Below are 17,625 nucleotides of genomic sequence, written 5' to 3' on the forward strand. Positions count from 1 at the left end.
GTACAAAACGATAATGATACAGGCAATAAGATCATTTATGGCAAATTTTCTTGTTCCCCAGCCTACTGGTGGCTGAGAAGGTTGGTTTCACAACTACTTTTAAGAGAATCTGCTCCCTTTTATTGTATAATAAAATAAAATGTGACAAGCCACTAAGAAAAGGACACTGTTTCTACTGTTTGCTGTTCGTCCACATAAAAGCATCCTTTTTCACCATTATTCTGCTGGTGCGCCAAATTACCTCTTAACAACTATCAAAGATAGAGTTAGGTAAACAATCAAGCAAGGGGCTCTAGAAACTACTCCTTGAATTTGAAGTAATTGACTCAAACATTCTGAACCCTTTTGATCTAACAAAACTCGTTCCGTTTCTTTGGAAAGTTGCTCAAATAATTGACAACTAAAAGCTGCTTGAGAATCAATACTGTCACGATTTGACTTGTTAGTATTAATTACTCATTGAACCTAAACCACGGACGCCCACTAGCACTAATAATTTGTTGAACCCTAAACCACCGACCCAAAATACTTAACTCAGTAATTATTATTAGAGTAAGCCCAACTATTATTACTAGAACTCTGATCCCTTATATTGTCAATCATAATCCACTTTCCATCACTATTCCATCTAACACTTCCGGATGGCAAATTTTGCTCTAATACCAACTATACTGATCCGACCCGCTAGCACTAATAACTTAGACCCTAAATGATCGGACACACAATGTTTAAGCCTAGTTATTGTTACTAGAATCTTTGATCCCTTATACTCTTATATTTTTCAATTATATTTTTTTTTCATACGATGCAAGATTATTGGGGCGTTACGAGTACAACCTTTGCAATAAAAAGTTTTACGACCTACTACAAAGAAACTTCATAATACCAGCCTATCAAATAGATTTGAAAATGTCACAAGTGAAGCTCCAATGTAGAACTATGGTCATGTAGATATGTCCATAACAACATAGCAGTATTATGAAGTCAAAAGATGGGCAGAAAGAATACTCACATGTGTTAGTCATTGGTATTTGGTAGTATATACAAGCCGACCTTAGTTGAACAGAAACCTCAGAAATGGTTCTCACACCTACTCAGGTAGGTTCAATCCACTTCCCCAGCCTGAAAATAGTAATAATGAAATCAAACTTTAGGGATAAGGAATAAACCATAAATAAATCCAAGCAACCTATTCATAAACAGAAGTCATGCTTTCTGTAGGGATCTGGCACCAACTGGATAGGGAGATCAAATTAAATTAACAAAACAATGAGTGAATTAGTGTATTTGTCACCTGCTTCGCCAGAGCTACTATGGCTAACAGCAGAAGCCTCGGAAGGTGGGCCATCTGTTTCTTGATTGTTTGTTGGATCAGCATGCAGGGTGGGCATGGCACTCAAGGTAATGGGTCTCATTGCCAGGTTCGGAGGGAGAACCGGCTGTTGGTGATGCTGCTGCTGCTGGAGCAGCAGCAGCTGCTGCAGCCGCAACTGCTGCTGTTCTTGTATTTGTCGTAGATTAAACTGGAAAGGATCCACAGGAGGAAAAATAGGTGCCTGTTGCATGTAGTGCTGTACCTGAGGCATTACCTCATGTGGCATCATCTGTTAATAAAAAGGATATGATTACATGAGCTGATATAGAAAATAAGTTTAATTATTCGCCGTGAGATCGTTCATATAGTAACCTGAGTAGTAACAGAAGGGGTTTGTGGTTGGGCATCGGCGATCTTAACCAAAAACATCAGATTCTTTTGAAGCTGGTCTTCGTACCTGACATTAGTAAAGCCATAATATTATCACATGCAGACATTTACTTGCGTGTGCACGCGCGTGTGCATCGCACTTGTGTGTTTTGGCCGGAATGTAAGAAATTATGCAATGAATTTCATGATTTCTCTGTACCCTGAATTTTGAGAACCTATGTTTCACCCCATCGACCGGCGAGCAAATTGATGAACTGTCTTAGTTTAAGGGGTAATACATGTTTTAATACTACACGGGACAAAGTAGAAAACCACAATATTTGTAGGATGTTTCCAGCAATGTAGAGCTTTTTACTTTGAAGTCATAATTATTAGTGCATACATTCATTTAGGTCATCAGATCAAGATGCACTCATCTAAACCTCTACAAGATGGTGATTGGAGATTCCAAACGAGTATCACATAAATTGGCGGAAGTTCACAAAGCATCAACATTCTTAGTTGACATAACAAATCACTCCAAACTTTTCTTTGAGTAGACAGACTAATGCAATATATATGAAATTAAGATCCACCAGACAACAACGAAAATAGAAGTCCCTCGTTTAATCAAAAGCAAGTGGTCTCATCAGAAATGAAAATACATCTGAATAGATGTGCGCACTGAAAAACACTTTCGCTAATCACATGTCCAATTCTAATCATACAGAAAAGCTGGTAGAAACTCAATGTTGAAATCAATTCTTCCTCATAATCCTTGCATCACGAATGACAAGTATCATTAAGCAGTCAATTCACACACTACATAATTCATAATTGATGATCCAATTGAGCACCATTCTCTACCATATGATAAATATAAGATGCAACAGAGCAAAAGAATAACCCCCAAATAAAAAAGAACCGAATTCTAGTATAATAGCTACTCACTGAGCAGATTCAGACAACTTTCCCTGGTTCCGACAGTCCAATATCGCCCAAATCAGCTGTTTGTTTTCCTCCAAATACTGCATGATAAGAGGAAAGCAATCACCACAATTTTCTTTTTCCTTTTTTTTCCCTTGGCTAGAGTAAAGAAGCAAAATATGGAAACAAATGCTACGAATAATCGACCCTGATTAACTACAAGAGAAAGTACATATTCAAAGACATTTTGTAGATAAAAGATCCTTGAATTTCGCCAGATACGAAATTGTAGCTTAGCATAATAGGAACTAGAATTCACACTAACTAATCAAATTTAATAGTCTACGAAGGGTAATTCAACCCCCAATCTACAAAGGGTAATTCAACCCCCAACCTAATTCACGTGAATTCATTGATTTGGAAATCCATTCCAATTCTATTTCAATTTGGTACGAAACAGAGTGTAGTAACCTTATAATGCGTCCTATACATTCTAATGCTTTCATATTAAAATTAACACGCGCTTCATAATCATATAATTTATACATTGTTTCTACTAATCGGTAGTCATAAACCCTAATTATTTCAAAAGAACACACAATTGAGGTCGTAAATCATTACTAAAAGATTACACACAGATGATGGTGATGCTCATGCTGGTCACATCAAAACTATATCCGTGCCGACAACAATTAAATCCATGTAAAACCGAGCTAAAACCTCTACAATCCACTTCAGTGTAAACTAAAGCTACAAAACAAACAAATTTGATTATAAAAAAAAAAAAAACACAAACCAATCGATCGATTGCGCGATTATATACCGATTAGGTTTCGGGAAAAGTGAGTGCGATTCACTGTGGAAAGATCGAATTCGAGAGGAACCCTAGGCGGGAATTAAGGAGATGAGGACGAGTTTGCATTTTGAATCACCTTTTGAATCTGATCGGTGGTGATGTTCATCGTCGGACGCTGCATCTCTCTCTCTCTCTCTCTCTCTCTATTTCTCTCTCTTTGTTGGAGTGAAAAAGTAGCAGGGCAAAAATTAAGAACAAAAGGGAGGGAAACGGCGCGTTCAGAGGGCACAGATTTTCGCCGTGGACCTGGTCTACCACGTCAACTATCTACTTCATCAGTGGCATTTTTTTTTTTTTTGTCAAAGGAAAAATAATGATATTTTCCACTTTATCTTTCTATGCGATCTAATAACTATATAGTATTTATATTTTTAAATTTTCGTTTGAGGTGAGAGTCGAATCCGGACCGCACTCGTAGTCCATTTTAAGTGAGTATCGAATTCATAGCATCTACGCAGGTGTGGAGTATACCTATCAACTATCCATCACATTTTCACTTTCTAGTGTTTTTTCTTTTTTGAGAGATAGGTAGCACGCTACTCTTTTCGTTTATTTCACTTAGAAATAAACTTAGCTGAAAATGTAAATCAACTAGGATTCGAACTTGGGTCTCGGGTACCAACCACCAAGCCCTTTGCCACTTGCTCTAGGGACGGTCTATCATTTTCTAGTGTTACACTATCTAACTTAATACATTTATAATATTTTTTACAAAATAATTTCAATAAAATTATAAGATTATTATATAATAAAATTAAAAGTATATTAAAATTCGGGTGGCTATACATATTTTTTCCCTACGAGGCCCAAGTCCAACAAGATATAGAAAAAATAAAAGCCCAAATCGATAACGAACACATGGGGAGAGCTATGGGAAATGGAAATGTTGGCTCGGCCTAATAATATTGGCCCATTTGTGTGGTAAGAACTGTGATCTCATTGGCTGGCTCGACCTGGTTCACTGGACCGAGCCAATCAGAATGTAACACGCAGTAGTAACGTACTCATGCGATGATTTTTATTAATATTTTCACTTTTTAAAATTTTATATTTGGAAAATTAATTGCAAGCACCATTGGATTATATCCGTTATTTTATTTGAAAATTTCAAAGTATTAATTGGAATGAATGATGTGCATTTTGGAAAAGGTATAAGAAGTAAACACCAAAGCATTTTGATTGTGAAAATAAAGAAAACCTTGCAACTAAATAGAATATTTAAACAATAAGGTGACGAATGCTGAAAATAGGTTGCAAAATTACTGGATAAAATTTACACTGCACGGCCGCGTAGCCTATTCGGGAAACTATTTTAACCTAAATTACCGAACCGAATTGGCTCATTTCATTTGGATTCATTACGGTTCTATAAACAATTTGGTTCAGATCGAATTGCCTTTGAAATTAAGAAGTTTTAAAAAATTGTACAAACTGAATTAACCAAAATTTTTTTAATAGTTTATTATATATCAGTCCTAATATTTTGAAAAAAAAAAAATATTAATCACTTCAACACAATCAAATACTTAGAGACTTTAACTCTTATTATGTTCAATTTAAAGATTTTGGTAGAAAATTAATCCTACCTATAAACCTATATCTTACTTTTAGTAATTTAATAAATTTTAATATAGATCGATTATATTTATAATAAAAAAAAATACTGTGAAAATTAAATCGACCGAACCGAACAGAACCCGGTGACCGCGTGCGCTGCGCGGCTACTGCCACGGCCTAACTAATTCTCGACCCTATTTAAACAAGAGATTCACACAAACGACCCACCACGACCACTTATAACTTATAACCACCTCAAAACCCTCCCCTCCCCTCCTTTCCTCAGAATAAGGAGAAGCAGTAAAAAAAATTAATTAATTAATTAATTATTTCCTATTCTTTTCATATCTCTCTACATTTTATTCGGTTACATTATCATTCCCACGCTCTCGAGGTAGAGGTAGAGAGGGAAGAGCACACACGCACGCGCCGCGCCCTCCCTCCGCCTCGACCGCCACGATGTCGTCCGCCATCGACGACGGCATCGAGGTCAACCGGAAGCCGGGGAGGAAGAACCTCGTGATCGCCGGCTCCTCGGCCGCAGTTCTCATGCTCCTCGTCGTCGGCACCGTCGCCACCGTTCTGAACCAGTCCGCCGAAGAGTCCGGCGGCGTCTCCGCCCGGTCGATGCACTCGACGTCCAAGTCCGTCCAGATGATCTGCGCCTCCACCGACTACCGCCAGACGTGCGAGTCCAGTCTGTCGAAGGCCGTCAACTCCAGCAGCGACAACGACCCGAAGGCGATCCTCCACGCGGCCGTCTCCGTCGTCGTCGACGAGGTCGGGAAGGCCTTCGCCCACTCCCGCCTTCTCGACAGCAACAACAGCCGCGTCAAGTCGGCCGTCCAGGACTGCCTGACGCTCTTCGACGACTGCAAGTACGACCTGAAGCGGTCGCTGGAGAGCATCATCGCGCACGCCGCCACCGACCACCTGTCGAAGCGGTCGCACGACCTCGAGACGTGGCTCAGCGCCGTGATCTCGTTCGAGGAGGCGTGCGTCGACGGGTTCCCGGAGGGGGAGCTGAAGGCGAAGATGAAGGCGGCGATGAAGAAGGCCAGGGAGCTGTCAAGCAACGCGGTCGCCATCATCGGGCAGGTGTCGAGCTTCCTGTCCATGCTCGACATCCCCGGGCTGAGCGGCCGCCGCCGCCGCCTTTTGACGGCGCAGAAGGAGCCCGCGCTTGCAGCGGCCGCAGCAGGTCTTAAGGAGGACGGGCTCCCGCAATGGATGTCGAGCACCGAACGGAGGGTTCTCAAATCGCACCATAAGCTCAAGGTCAAGCCGAATGCCACGGTCGCGAAAGACGGCACCGGCGACTTCGCCACCATTTCCGCGGCTTTGGACGCGATGCCGAGCGAATACAAAGGAAGGTCGGTACATGCATGCAATATTGTTAATTAAGCTAGCTGATTAATTTATATATGCACGATTACATGTTTGGGATTAATACATGTAACAGGTACGTGATCTACGTGAAAGAGGGGATATACGAGGAGACCGTCAATGTGACGAAGAAGATGGCTAATGTGACCATGTATGGGGATGGCTCGAAAAAGTCGATCATAACGGGAAGCAAGAACTTCGTGGACGGCACCAGAACCTGGCAAACCGCAACATTCTGTGAGCGCATATAATTGACTAAAACTGAATTTTGTTCACTTTTCGCTTGATTTAGTATCTGATCCTCGGTGCTTTATGCACGCCGCATGCAGCCGTCTCCGGCGACGGCTTCATCGCGATCCGGCTCGGGTTCCGCAACACGGCGGGCGCGGTCAAGCACCAGGCGGTGGCGCTACGCGTGAAGGCGGACCGCAGCATCTTCCTCAACTGCCGGATGGAGGGCTACCAGGACACGCTCTACGCGCAGGCCTACCGGCAGTTCTATCGGGGCTGCGTCATCTCGGGCACGGTCGACTTCATCTTCGGTGACGCCTCGGCTGTGTTCCAGAACTGCATCATCGTCGTCCGCCGCCCCCTCGACAACCAGCAGAACATCGTGACCGCCCACGGCCGCGTCGACCGGCAGCAGAAGACGGGCTTCGTCATCCAGCGCTGCCGCATACTCCCCGAGCAGGGCCTGACGGAGGCGGCGGCACACAAGGCCAACGTGCGCAGCTACCTCGGCCGGCCGTGGAAGGAGTTTGCGAGGACGGTCGTGATGGAGTCGCACATCGGCGGCTTCATCCACCCGGACGGCTACATGCCGTGGGAGGGCGAATTCGCGCTGTCGACGTTGTATTACGCCGAGTACAATAACTTCGGCGGCGGATCGAACGTGTCGACGCGCGTCCCGTGGCCGGGGTTCCACGTCATAAGCCGGAGAGAGGCCGAGCGCTTCACCGTCGGCAACTTCCTCTATGGCGCCGATTGGATTCCGGCCACCGGCGCGCCGTTTCGCCTCGGCATGTACACGCGCGAATGAGAGCACTTCAATTTTTTTGTCTAGAGAGTAAATTGACAAGGGAGGAATAAAAGGGCGGGAGTTCTCGTTTATAAAATGGATATATATATATATTTATATATGTGCGTGTGTGTGTGTGTGTTAAAGGAGGGCGTAATAGATTTTTGTTTTGATAGCAATTAAGAAAAAATGAAAAGAAAAAAAGATTGTTTTCCTTTTCTTTTGCCTTAAAATTCCTGATTTAATTTATCATACTCAATGTTAATTACACTCCTGAAAAGCTTTTAAATCTCTTAGACCATGATTATCAGTGACAATTCTTAAATCTCCTAGACCAAGCAAGCAGCTGAGTTTCAATAGGGTTATAAAACCTTGTCTCTTGTATTTACTAATAGAGGTCAAATCATTTATTATTTATTAATAAAGCTTCATAATTTGATTTTACACATTATAAGAGTAATTAATGCTGTTAGTATGGTAAAGTTATATTCAAACATGTCATCAGTTAGCTATCAAATTCGAATACCTGAACCACTAATTATTATCGGCTGGTAGGCTAGTATTCTGTATATGTGACGGAAATCGTATTAGATCAAATCACAATCAAGATTCGAGTGCTTTGTACATACCTATGTGCTTTAAATGAATTGGTTGGTTCCTTCCTAATAGCTCGGGCTTTTGAAACTAATTTTCAAGAATAACTCAACAAGTGGTATCAAAGCGGGCCATGGGTTTAATTGTCAGGTGACGCAACTTGTGCAGGGTACTGAAAGGATTGTTGGCAAGTAGACGAGCAGCCTATTGAGATCCGTCAGCACTGTATCTAAAGACTTTAAATGAATTGGTTTCATACTTTCTAATAGCTTGTGTTTTTGAAATTATGGTTAATTAGCCCCAATAATCGAACACTAATATTATGTCATATTGTGAAAAACTAAACTCATCTTAATCAATGATTTTTGGGCACGTGCTCACGTAACCATAGCTTTACTCCATATAATAAATTACTGATTAATAAGAGTTAAACTTTTTGTTTGTTTCATGCCTCATTAACACCCTACTTGTGCTCATCATGTTAACCAACCTCCTTGGTTCTTTTAATGCAAATAGTACTTGCACTAGCTTTTCTTGTTATTAGAAACATAGTACACACACTCCTCACACTCAATTTGTTAAAAGTATGAAAAATCTTCTCCAAGATATCTCGAAGCTTCGAATCTTCTTTTTTTTGCATGAAACCATTGATTGCTTCATCAACTTCCACACATAGTTAACCTATAAAACAAATTAACTATTAAGTTTAAGAAAAAAAATTATTCCAAATAAAGAGTTTAAAGCAAATGAAATTTAAAATGTTCTTTAATTCATCAAATCCGAGCTCATGAACAAAGGTTACTGGCTCACGAAAAACCAGTCAAAAGGAGGCTATGTTATTTGCGTGATCTAGGTAATTATATCAACACATGGAAAGTTATATGAGTTGTTAAAATGATAAGTAATTTTTGACTGTGAACAGTAGTTTCATGTGTGAATTAACATTTAATTATGAATCTATACAGGTTTTAGCATCACCAACAAGCTAAATCATGAGTTTTAAGCTTCAAAGGGTCATCTTGTCGACTTGTTTTGTCGCTTACCTTAATGAGACAAATGGCGCCATAAGACTAGCTAAGTGTGCGTTTGTCCTAAATGTTGAAATAGTTTTTCTATACGCCACTCTCGTGTTTGGCAAACAAAATTTCAGTATTACTGGTACGAAGATTCATTTCAACATTCCCACAAAACTGATTTGTTTGCTACAATTAGTAAATTTTTATTTAAAAGAGAGAAACTATATTTTTATTGAACAACTCGAATCATAGAGGAAGTTTTTTTTTTTAGAGAGAGATAGGTAGCATGCTACTCGCTTCGTTTATTTATTTTAAAATTAAACTTAGCTGGAAATGTGAATCAATTAGGATTCAAACTTGGAATCTCGAATACCAACAACCAAATCCTTTGCCACTTTCACCGGGAGCAGTTGTTATCATACAAGAAGTAATTAATTGAATATTCTTATATATCTATCACTAAACCAATGAAATGCTTAGTGGTCAAAGACTCAAAGCCACTATCCCCAAAGGAGAGGATAATGCTAATCTTTTTGAAGTCAACAAGTTCTAATTAACACAGTGGCTATGAGCTAAGATTAGGGGGAACATTGTAGATTACTTAAAGATGAAAAACCATAACAGAATCTCTATGGGGCACAGCAGTAGATATGAGCTTTAAGTAGCTTTAAAGGACTCTTATTTGCACTTCTTAAAAGCCCTTTTTTCCCACAGCAAAAGCAAGCAACATTAGTGGCCACTGCCTCTAATGGACAACAGTGCAGTTGTGCCACAGAACAAGCTGAGCTATTTGCTGCTGCTTTTCTCAGAAGCAGATCTACTCACTCCTGACTCACCAAAGTCCCCCAAAACTACCAGAAGCAACCATAGAAGAGATCCCCACATTGATTCTAATGGCTATGACTTTAAAGAAGCTCTGTCCTTGTTAGTGCTTCAGTGGAAGCCATGTACTCTCCTCCCAAAGCAAAGTGCCTGCTTTTTTATCCAGCTGAGCAAGCAAAAGATTCACTGGAACAGGAAACCCAAAAAAGAAAAAAAAAAAAAGAAAAGAAAAGAAGAGATTTTAAGCTCATTCTACTTCAGAAAATACACCCAATTCTCCAAATTTTTTTATCTGAACAATACACACAGTAGTTGTTGTTCGAATTGCTGTCTTAAAAAGGTTGAAAATTTGATCTTCGCTTAAATTAAAGATCACTAAATTGCAGCAGCAAAGAAGAAGAATTTTTTTTAAAGATGCTCAGCAACAAATGAAGGATTTACCATTCGAAATCAAACCAGAACAAATCAAAAGATACAACTTTTGAACAAAGATTTTTTAAATCAAACTCTACACAATCGAAACAACTCAAACAACAGCTTCCAATCTGGGCTCAAAAGGGAACGCACAAACGAACTCCTTCGCCTCCCCATCGACGCGACACTTGGGTATCTCCACCCACTGATCCCTCCCCAGATCATAGACCACACAGCTGCTAAAATCCCCCGAGTTTAAGCATGTAAAAATCCAATCTTTGAAGCCCACACAGTTTATATCCACTTTTTTACCGAAAAATTCGTGGGACATCGAGGGGGGCATCGCCGCCACCTGGTGCCACGTCATCGTCTCCCTCGCGAACCTCCACACGCGCAAGCTCGCGGTCTCGAGGAACTCGGAGAGCACAATTGCGCAGAGCTCCCCCCGGAACAGGGCGATGTCGATGGAGTACTCGTAGTACGCGGGGAGGAGGCGCGGGTGCTCGAAAAAGGACCTTTTTGTGAGATTGCACCCCACCACGGTCCCCGAGTGGCTGAGGAAGTACACGACGTCGTCCCCGTTCTCGGTGGCGAAAACGGAGGAGTACTGCTTGCAGGGGCTTCGCTGCATATTGGCCGCGACCACGTCCCCTGTTTTGGAGAGGAAGTAAACGGGCTCGTCCCCGGGGACCTGGGGCTCGGAGGAGCCCGTGGGTTTGTGGGGGGATAAGGGGATCTCCTCGCCCCAGGCGTCGGTTTGGGAGTCGAAAACCCTAGAGGCGAGGTGGGGGGAGGCGCCGTAGACGAGGACGAGGTGGTACGAGGAAGGGTCGTGGGGGGAGGAGGGCGAGGCCATGGCGATGGCGAGGAGGTCGGGGGGGTCGAAAGGTGGGATTTTGCGGGAGGATCCGGTGACGGGGTTGGAGACGGTGAGTTCTCCGGAGGAGGGGGAGCGGAGGCAAACGAAGCCGCGGGAGGAGGCGACGGGGATGGAAGGTGGTGGTGGGGAGGAGGGTTCATGGCGCGTGGGGGGGGGAGAGCGGGAGGAGGACGGAGGACCAATAGCCAGGCAGGAGGAGTCGAGGAAGAGGGAGCGTGGGAGCGGGTGGATTGAAGAGAGAAGAGGGCCGAGGGGACTGCGGAGCAGCGAGAGAAGAAGGAGGAGCAAGCGAAGAGCAAAGGAGCGCCAAACCGCTTGGAGACCGCGGGCCGGAGGGAAGAAGGCGGAGGGAGAGCGCGCCAAGCAACCACTCGACACGAAAGAAAAAATGGATCGCGCCAGAGCATCTGTGCCATCATCAGAAGCTAGCTAGACTAGAAGACATGGATATAAAGGTAGATAATCCTCTTCTAACCACGACGGGTGCGTTCCTGTTTTGAGTACCAATCTCCCACTTTCTCTTTTGTCTTTTGTTTCTGTTTCGTTTCTTTGGATGGAAAAGAGAGAGGAGAGAGGAGAGAGGAGAACCAGTTAAAAATTCAAGGAATTTGAGAAATTAGTGATTGGTGGTGGTGTGCAACTGTGCAAATTTGTGTGTATATATATATATATATATAATAATCAGGGGAGATGATCACTGGGGAGAGGGAATTGGATATGGTGCGCGAAAACTAAAGCAGTTTTTTTTGGTTTTTTTTTTTTAAAAAAAAGGAATTGTTTTGTGCAAAAGAACAGTTCTCAGAGAAGCACTTTGATGTGAGAAGAGATTGTGAAAGGAAGTGCTTTTTCAGAACAATTAGCAGCATCTATAGTTTCTTGGGAAATTTCTAAGAAACGAAGCCAAAAAAAAAAAGTCACCCATCTTCTAGGCCAAAACCCACTAATTCCGACCAAAACAGAAGAGTTTCATGCTACGAAAAAAAAAAAAAAAAAATCAACTTTTTTCTGCTAAAATCATACAGGGTGAGAAATCAGAATCAGAAACAAATTGACCAAAAAAAGGACTCCTTTTTAACCGAGAAAAAAACCACTTTTATTACATAAATTTCCCATTTTTCCCACCCCACATAACCCATCAAGCCAAAATCCACCCAAAAAGAAAGAAAAAGAACAAAACCCCAGAAACAAAACATACAACAAAAGGCCCTTAAAAGCTCCCACCGTATATACGAGCAGAGAGGGGAGGAGGGGAGAGGAGAGAAATGCACCTTATTATGTGTTGGATCCTCTGCAGCTCACAAGTGGTGGCAACGAAGAGGAACAAAGTAAAGTGCGCGCGCGTTGGGAACTCTCCCACTCCCTTCTTTTGTAATGGTGAGAAGAAGAAGAAGAAGAAGAAGAAGAAAAAGAAGAAGAGGTAGAGAGAGAGAAAGAGAGAGAGAGAGAGAGAGAGGAAACTTCGTGGGGGAGCTCTTTTTGTATGCGTTGACAGAGAGGAGAGGAGAGGAGAGGAGAGGAGAGCAGTGGGGGCTTGTGTTGTGTGAGTGTGTGGGGGTGTGAGGGAAAAGATAGTTTATATATAGAGGGGATAGAGAGAGAGAGGAGCCCAAAATTTAAAGAGAGAGAGAGATGTATATAGTAAGGTTAATTGCATGGATATTTTCATAAACGTATAGAATAGTAAAAATATTTTAACAAAATTTAACTTTTTATATTTATTTTTTAAAAAATTTTAATATTTTAAAAATATATTTGTGCTGATAGGATCCGTTAGAAAAATACATTAATCATAGATAAATTACTTTAACTCTCATCAATAAATGAGATAAATTGATCGTTTTACTCTTCTTATATTATTTGTAATGTTAAAAAAGAAAAAGAGATGTATATAGTAAGGTTAATTGCATGGATATTTTCATAAACGTTTCGAATAGTAAAAATATTTTAACAAAATTTAATTTTTTATATTTATTTTTCTAAAAATTTTAATATTTTAAAATATATTTTTACTAGTAGGATCCATTAGAAAAATACAATTAATCATAGGAGATAAATTGATCTTTTTACTTTTCTTATATTATTTGTGATGTTAAAAAAGAAAAAAATGACCGTTCAAAATTTGTTAAAGAATATTTTTGTATAATTCTAATAATTGGAAATTTTGAAGAAACATATTTGTAATGACAAAAATATTATTTTACTTATCTTTTGCTAACGGTAACAAATTATAGAGGCAAATATGAATATTATTAGATTTTTATAAGAATAAATATGAAAAATTAAACTTTGTAGGAATATATTTATTATTTAATATATTTACAATAAGAAGTATGTATAAAATTAATTCTCTATAGTAATAAGATAATAATAAAATAACATAAAAATTTATCTAAACTATAAACCATTTTGATTTAACTTTTTATTTCTTAATTTATTTAACTTGGTGAGTTAATTACACTCTCGCTTCAAAATTAAAATTATTTATTTATTTTTAAAAATTTATATTTGTGAGAATTATGTTAAATATATTAATTAAATTTATAAAAATAAATAATATATAATTTTTTAAAAAAATATAATTGACTAATTCAAATCAAATGAAGTACAATAATATATATAGTAAAATTAAAATTTTTTAAAAAAGGGCCAATTCAAAATGATTAATGCTTCTGATAAGTTTGCCACCTATTTTTCTACTAGAAATAACAGTAGAGAGATGTGCAGTGGCTTAGAGAGAGAGAGAGAGAGAGAGAGGGCTAGGGCTTAGAGAGAGAGAGGGCCATGTGACTAGCTGCTGACACTGATATTTTTTTAATAAAATTCAATAGTTAGATCATATTTTTCTTCAACTTTTTAAATTGTTATGGTTTTATATTTCAAACTTTTATGATTATAATAATTAAGTTTTTTAGTTTAAATTTAGTCAATTATATAATAATGTGTCGCTGATATAATAGTAATATACCTGATTGATGATAATATTACACTAATTAAGATATTACACTAGTTTTGTATTAATGACATATTAGTAATCGATTAGCAAAATTAGATTGTAAAACTTATTTAAAATAACTTAAAAAGTTTGAGGATTAAAATATCCGTCACTAACTCATAGTTTGAGAACCAGAAGTTAAATTTAGTCTAATTTAAATTTAATAGTAAGAGACAGAGGAGAGTGTTAAGTTTCATTGAATAAAGTTGATAAACAACTATTAATAGCTTTTTAAATTAAATCTTTCTATAAAATTGTAAGTTTAACTTTATATTTGAAGTGAGAATCTAGATCAAACAAAGTATGTAATTTATTCCAATAAATATTTTTTAAAAATCTGTTAGTATTTAAAATATCCGTATAACACTAACGGCTTTGGATTCAAACTTGTAAACATTTTTTTCAATTAAAAAAAAAATGTATATGTGAGCTTGGTACATTTTTAACTTAGTTTGGTACCTTATATTAAAAATAACAACATTTCACACCATCTATGAAAAACCTTTTTTTTATTTTTTTTAAAAAAAGTTCTCGTAAGTGTTCACTTTGTAGGCCACTCGCACGCGGGGGCATTACACGTGCGAGGTGCCCAAAGCTAAAGCATAAGCTTCCCCCCACTTTTTTTTCTTTTCTTTTTTTTTATTTTTGGGGAAATGAGAACCCAAATGTTTGTAGGGGATATGTTAATTGTAGTGTAGCTTTTAAAATGGAGGGAGAGGAACAAAGGAATAATCCCAAGCACACTAGCAAGTAAACAACTAAATACGAAGGTTTGACCTTGATGAAGGGAATCACAACACGAATTACGAGGACAATAATTTTTTTTTATTTTTTATTTTTTAAAGTTATGAGCATGCACATGAATGGGACCAAACCAAACCAAACCAAACCAAACCAAATATTTTTAAAATTAATAATTTAATGCATCCTCCCCTCTAACTTTTGCTTTTAGACCCGAACCTGAACATGGTTTTGTAGATCTAGGATAGAATGTTATGAAATGCTCCCCCAATTAATCCTGGTGTTGTGGTGGGCATTCACTTGGTAAGTATCCATATGTTTTGTTACTTAAAAAATATATATATAGAGAGAGAGTACGTCTCCCGTATTTTAAAAGTACGGAGGTCTTCGTGCTCGTAAGTTATTTTTTTTATCGAATATTTGATTCGACGATCGGTTCCGTTAAGCATAATCTCGATCGACTCCGTTAAACATAATCTATGTTATTGAAACTATCTAAAAACTAAATTTTATAATTTTTCGATATCATTTACCAAGCGATCATAGGATCTCAAAAATAATTATTTTAATGACCGATGTAGCATGTTTTTAAATTCAATTGGGTAGAAGTATCCAAATTACATGAAAATTTAATAGAAAATTTTACTAAACATCAAGAGTAAGAATAATAGTTTCAATTTGAAATTTGAGTCTTTTATCACTATTTTTTATGAGCTTTTTATTTTCAACCGTTCATTTTGAGGCTACTCGTTTACTAGGCAAATAATGTCAAAAAATTATGAAATTTGATTTCTAAATAGTTACAATAGCATACATCATATCTAACAGAACCAATCGCCGAATCGGATGTCCTATCAACAAAAACAACTTATAAATACGGAGGCCTCCGTACTTTCAAAAATATAGGAGCCTAGCCCTATATATATATATATATATATATATATATATATATATATATATATATATATATATATATATATATAGAGAGAGAGAGAGAGTGAGNTATGGAGGCCTCCGTGCTACCAAGTTGTTTCCAATGATGCAACTTCCAAATCGACGATTGGTTCTGTTAGACTTGATCTATACTATTGAAAATATTTGAAAACTAAATTTCATAAGTTTTCGGTATCATTTACCTATCAAATGAGTAGTATAAAAATGAATTGCCGAAAATAAAAATCTCATAAAAAATGATGATAAAAGGTTTGAATTTAAGATCAGAGGTGCTAATCTTACAATAAATATTATATAAAAATTTCATCAGATTTGGATTGTTTTAAACCGTTAAATTGACAAACACATCACATCTACCATTAAAATTGTCAATTTTAAGACCTTTTGATCACTAGCCAAATAATGCCGAAAAATTACGAAATTTAGTTTCCAAATACTTTTAATAGTGTAAATCAAGTCTAACAGAGCCGATCATAGATTTGGATGCCGCATCATTGGAAACGACTTAGTAGCACGGAAGCCTCTGTGCTACCGATAGTATACCAGCCTAGCTTTATTTATACACACGGAGACTATTTCTAAATCATTTCTTGCCGATTTGATGAATCGCACATGTATTTCTCTTAGTTTTAATGATTTTAGATTTACGCATCAACTAGAGATTTTACAAAATTAATTGTAGTTCGAATATTTTTTTATTTTTTTATTTATATAACAAGTATGGTGAGGTTCGAACTACAATTTATTGATCGTAAGCACTAACCAATTATTCTAAAAATACGTGATAATAGAAGGGTGCACTCATTGCATTTAAGAGCTCAACCACAGTACTTACGGGTTTCGATCTGACTTAACTCACCTAGACGGTAGGTCTATTGTTGGACCTCTAACCGTTAGGTCTCTTGTAGACTGCAGTGCCGCTCAACTTATTAGATTCTTTCAATTCAACTTATTAGTCTTCTGAACGAATTGTCACGTAGCAGAAAATTAGAACTATTTTAGTCTAATAATAAATAACCAATATTATTAAATTAGATGAAATAGCTAATTTTCTCTAAAAGCTTCTGTTCTACTATAGTGCAATTTATCTACCTGAGCGGAGCTAAATACGACCCTAATTAACATATTTACCTAACTTACTAATTATGCAAGAAACATGAAAAAAAAAAAAATAATTAGCAACATTTTTTTTCGTTGTTATTATTGTTTGCATGCATCATTGCATGCAAGCAAAATTCTTTTGAACCAAACTTGATGCCATCTGTAGAACAAAGTTAATAGGTTAGTCTTAGATTAGATACTCCATTCATTTAGAAATACAATAATTAATATACTAATATAGGCCCCAATAAGATATGATAAAGCGAAGACCAAATACAAAAGGAAACAAAAGGAAACAAACAAAGGAACGAAAAAAGAGAGAGAGAGAGATGGAGAGGTAGAGAGAGAAAAAGAAAAGGTGTAATGTTCACTGATGCGCACGCATAGGTACCATGTCAAAGCCTCAAAGAGAGAGTTTTGTAGAGAGAGAGAGAGATAAGGATAGAGAGAGAAAGAGCTGACCTTTTGTAAAGCAAAAGCCAACAACACTTAACATTACAGATACAATACACTACCACTACTGCTACTCTTCTTTGTCACTCTCTCTCTCTCTCTCCCCCTCTCTTTCTCTCTAAATGTGGTCTTAGATCTCTTCTCCTCGTTGAGAGAATCTTCTTCTCTCTCTCTCTCTCTATACGTATGTTTTTTTTTTATTTTTCTCTCTCCCTCTACATGGTGTCTCG

At 38.2% G+C, this 17,625-nt stretch overlaps 3 protein-coding genes across 3 annotated transcripts; 1 reads left to right on the forward strand and 2 right to left on the reverse strand.

Moving 5' to 3' along the window:
- On the reverse strand, positions 908-3,601 carry LOC109726292 (GRF1-interacting factor 3-like). Its single transcript, XM_020256156.1, has 5 exons — positions 3,544-3,601; positions 2,636-2,712; positions 1,688-1,772; positions 1,295-1,604; positions 908-1,122 (listed from the first exon to the last, which is right to left on the reverse strand). Exons 1-5 carry the CDS (start codon positions 3,586-3,588, stop codon positions 1,091-1,093), a joined length of 549 nt encoding a protein of 182 aa, XP_020111745.1. The 5' UTR covers positions 3,589-3,601; the 3' UTR covers positions 908-1,090.
- On the forward strand, positions 5,379-7,519 carry LOC109710156 (pectinesterase-like). The gene is made up of 3 exons (XM_020232625.1): positions 5,379-6,397; positions 6,487-6,647; positions 6,740-7,519. Exons 1-3 carry the CDS (start codon positions 5,484-5,486, stop codon positions 7,447-7,449), a joined length of 1,785 nt encoding a protein of 594 aa, XP_020088214.1. The 5' UTR covers positions 5,379-5,483; the 3' UTR covers positions 7,450-7,519.
- On the reverse strand, positions 10,241-12,076 carry LOC109715404 (F-box only protein 13). Its single transcript, XM_020240385.1, has 2 exons — positions 12,073-12,076; positions 10,241-11,561 (listed from the first exon to the last, which is right to left on the reverse strand). The coding sequence occupies exons 1-2, from the start codon at positions 12,074-12,076 to the stop codon at positions 10,387-10,389; spliced, it is 1,179 nt and encodes a 392-aa protein (XP_020095974.1). The 3' UTR covers positions 10,241-10,386.

This window comes from Ananas comosus, linkage group 1 (genome assembly GCF_001540865.1).
Source record: "Ananas comosus cultivar F153 linkage group 1, ASM154086v1, whole genome shotgun sequence".
Lineage (NCBI taxonomy): Eukaryota > Viridiplantae > Streptophyta > Magnoliopsida > Poales > Bromeliaceae > Ananas > Ananas comosus.

What these genes read in the sequence shown, in the direction of transcription:
- LOC109726292 (XM_020256156.1), bottom strand. Translation starts at nt 3,588, where the DNA reads ATGCAGCGTCCGACGATGAACATCACCACCGATCAGATTCAAAAG. An exon ending in CCACCGATCAGATTCAAAAG is followed by an intron (nt 2,713 to 3,543) that starts GTGATTCAAAAT and finishes CTTATCATGCAG; the next exon opens with TATTTGGAGGAAAACAAACA. An exon ending in AAGTTGTCTGAATCTGCTCA is followed by an intron (nt 1,773 to 2,635) that starts GTGAGTAGCTAT and finishes TACTAATGTCAG; the next exon opens with GTACGAAGACCAGCTTCAAA.
- LOC109710156 (XM_020232625.1), top strand. Translation starts at nt 5,484, where the DNA reads ATGTCGTCCGCCATCGACGACGGCATCGAGGTCAACCGGAAGCCGGGG. An exon ending in CCGAGCGAATACAAAGGAAG is followed by an intron (nt 6,398 to 6,486) that starts GTCGGTACATGC and finishes TACATGTAACAG; the next exon opens with GTACGTGATCTACGTGAAAG. An exon ending in CTGGCAAACCGCAACATTCT is followed by an intron (nt 6,648 to 6,739) that starts GTGAGCGCATAT and finishes CGCCGCATGCAG; the next exon opens with CCGTCTCCGGCGACGGCTTC.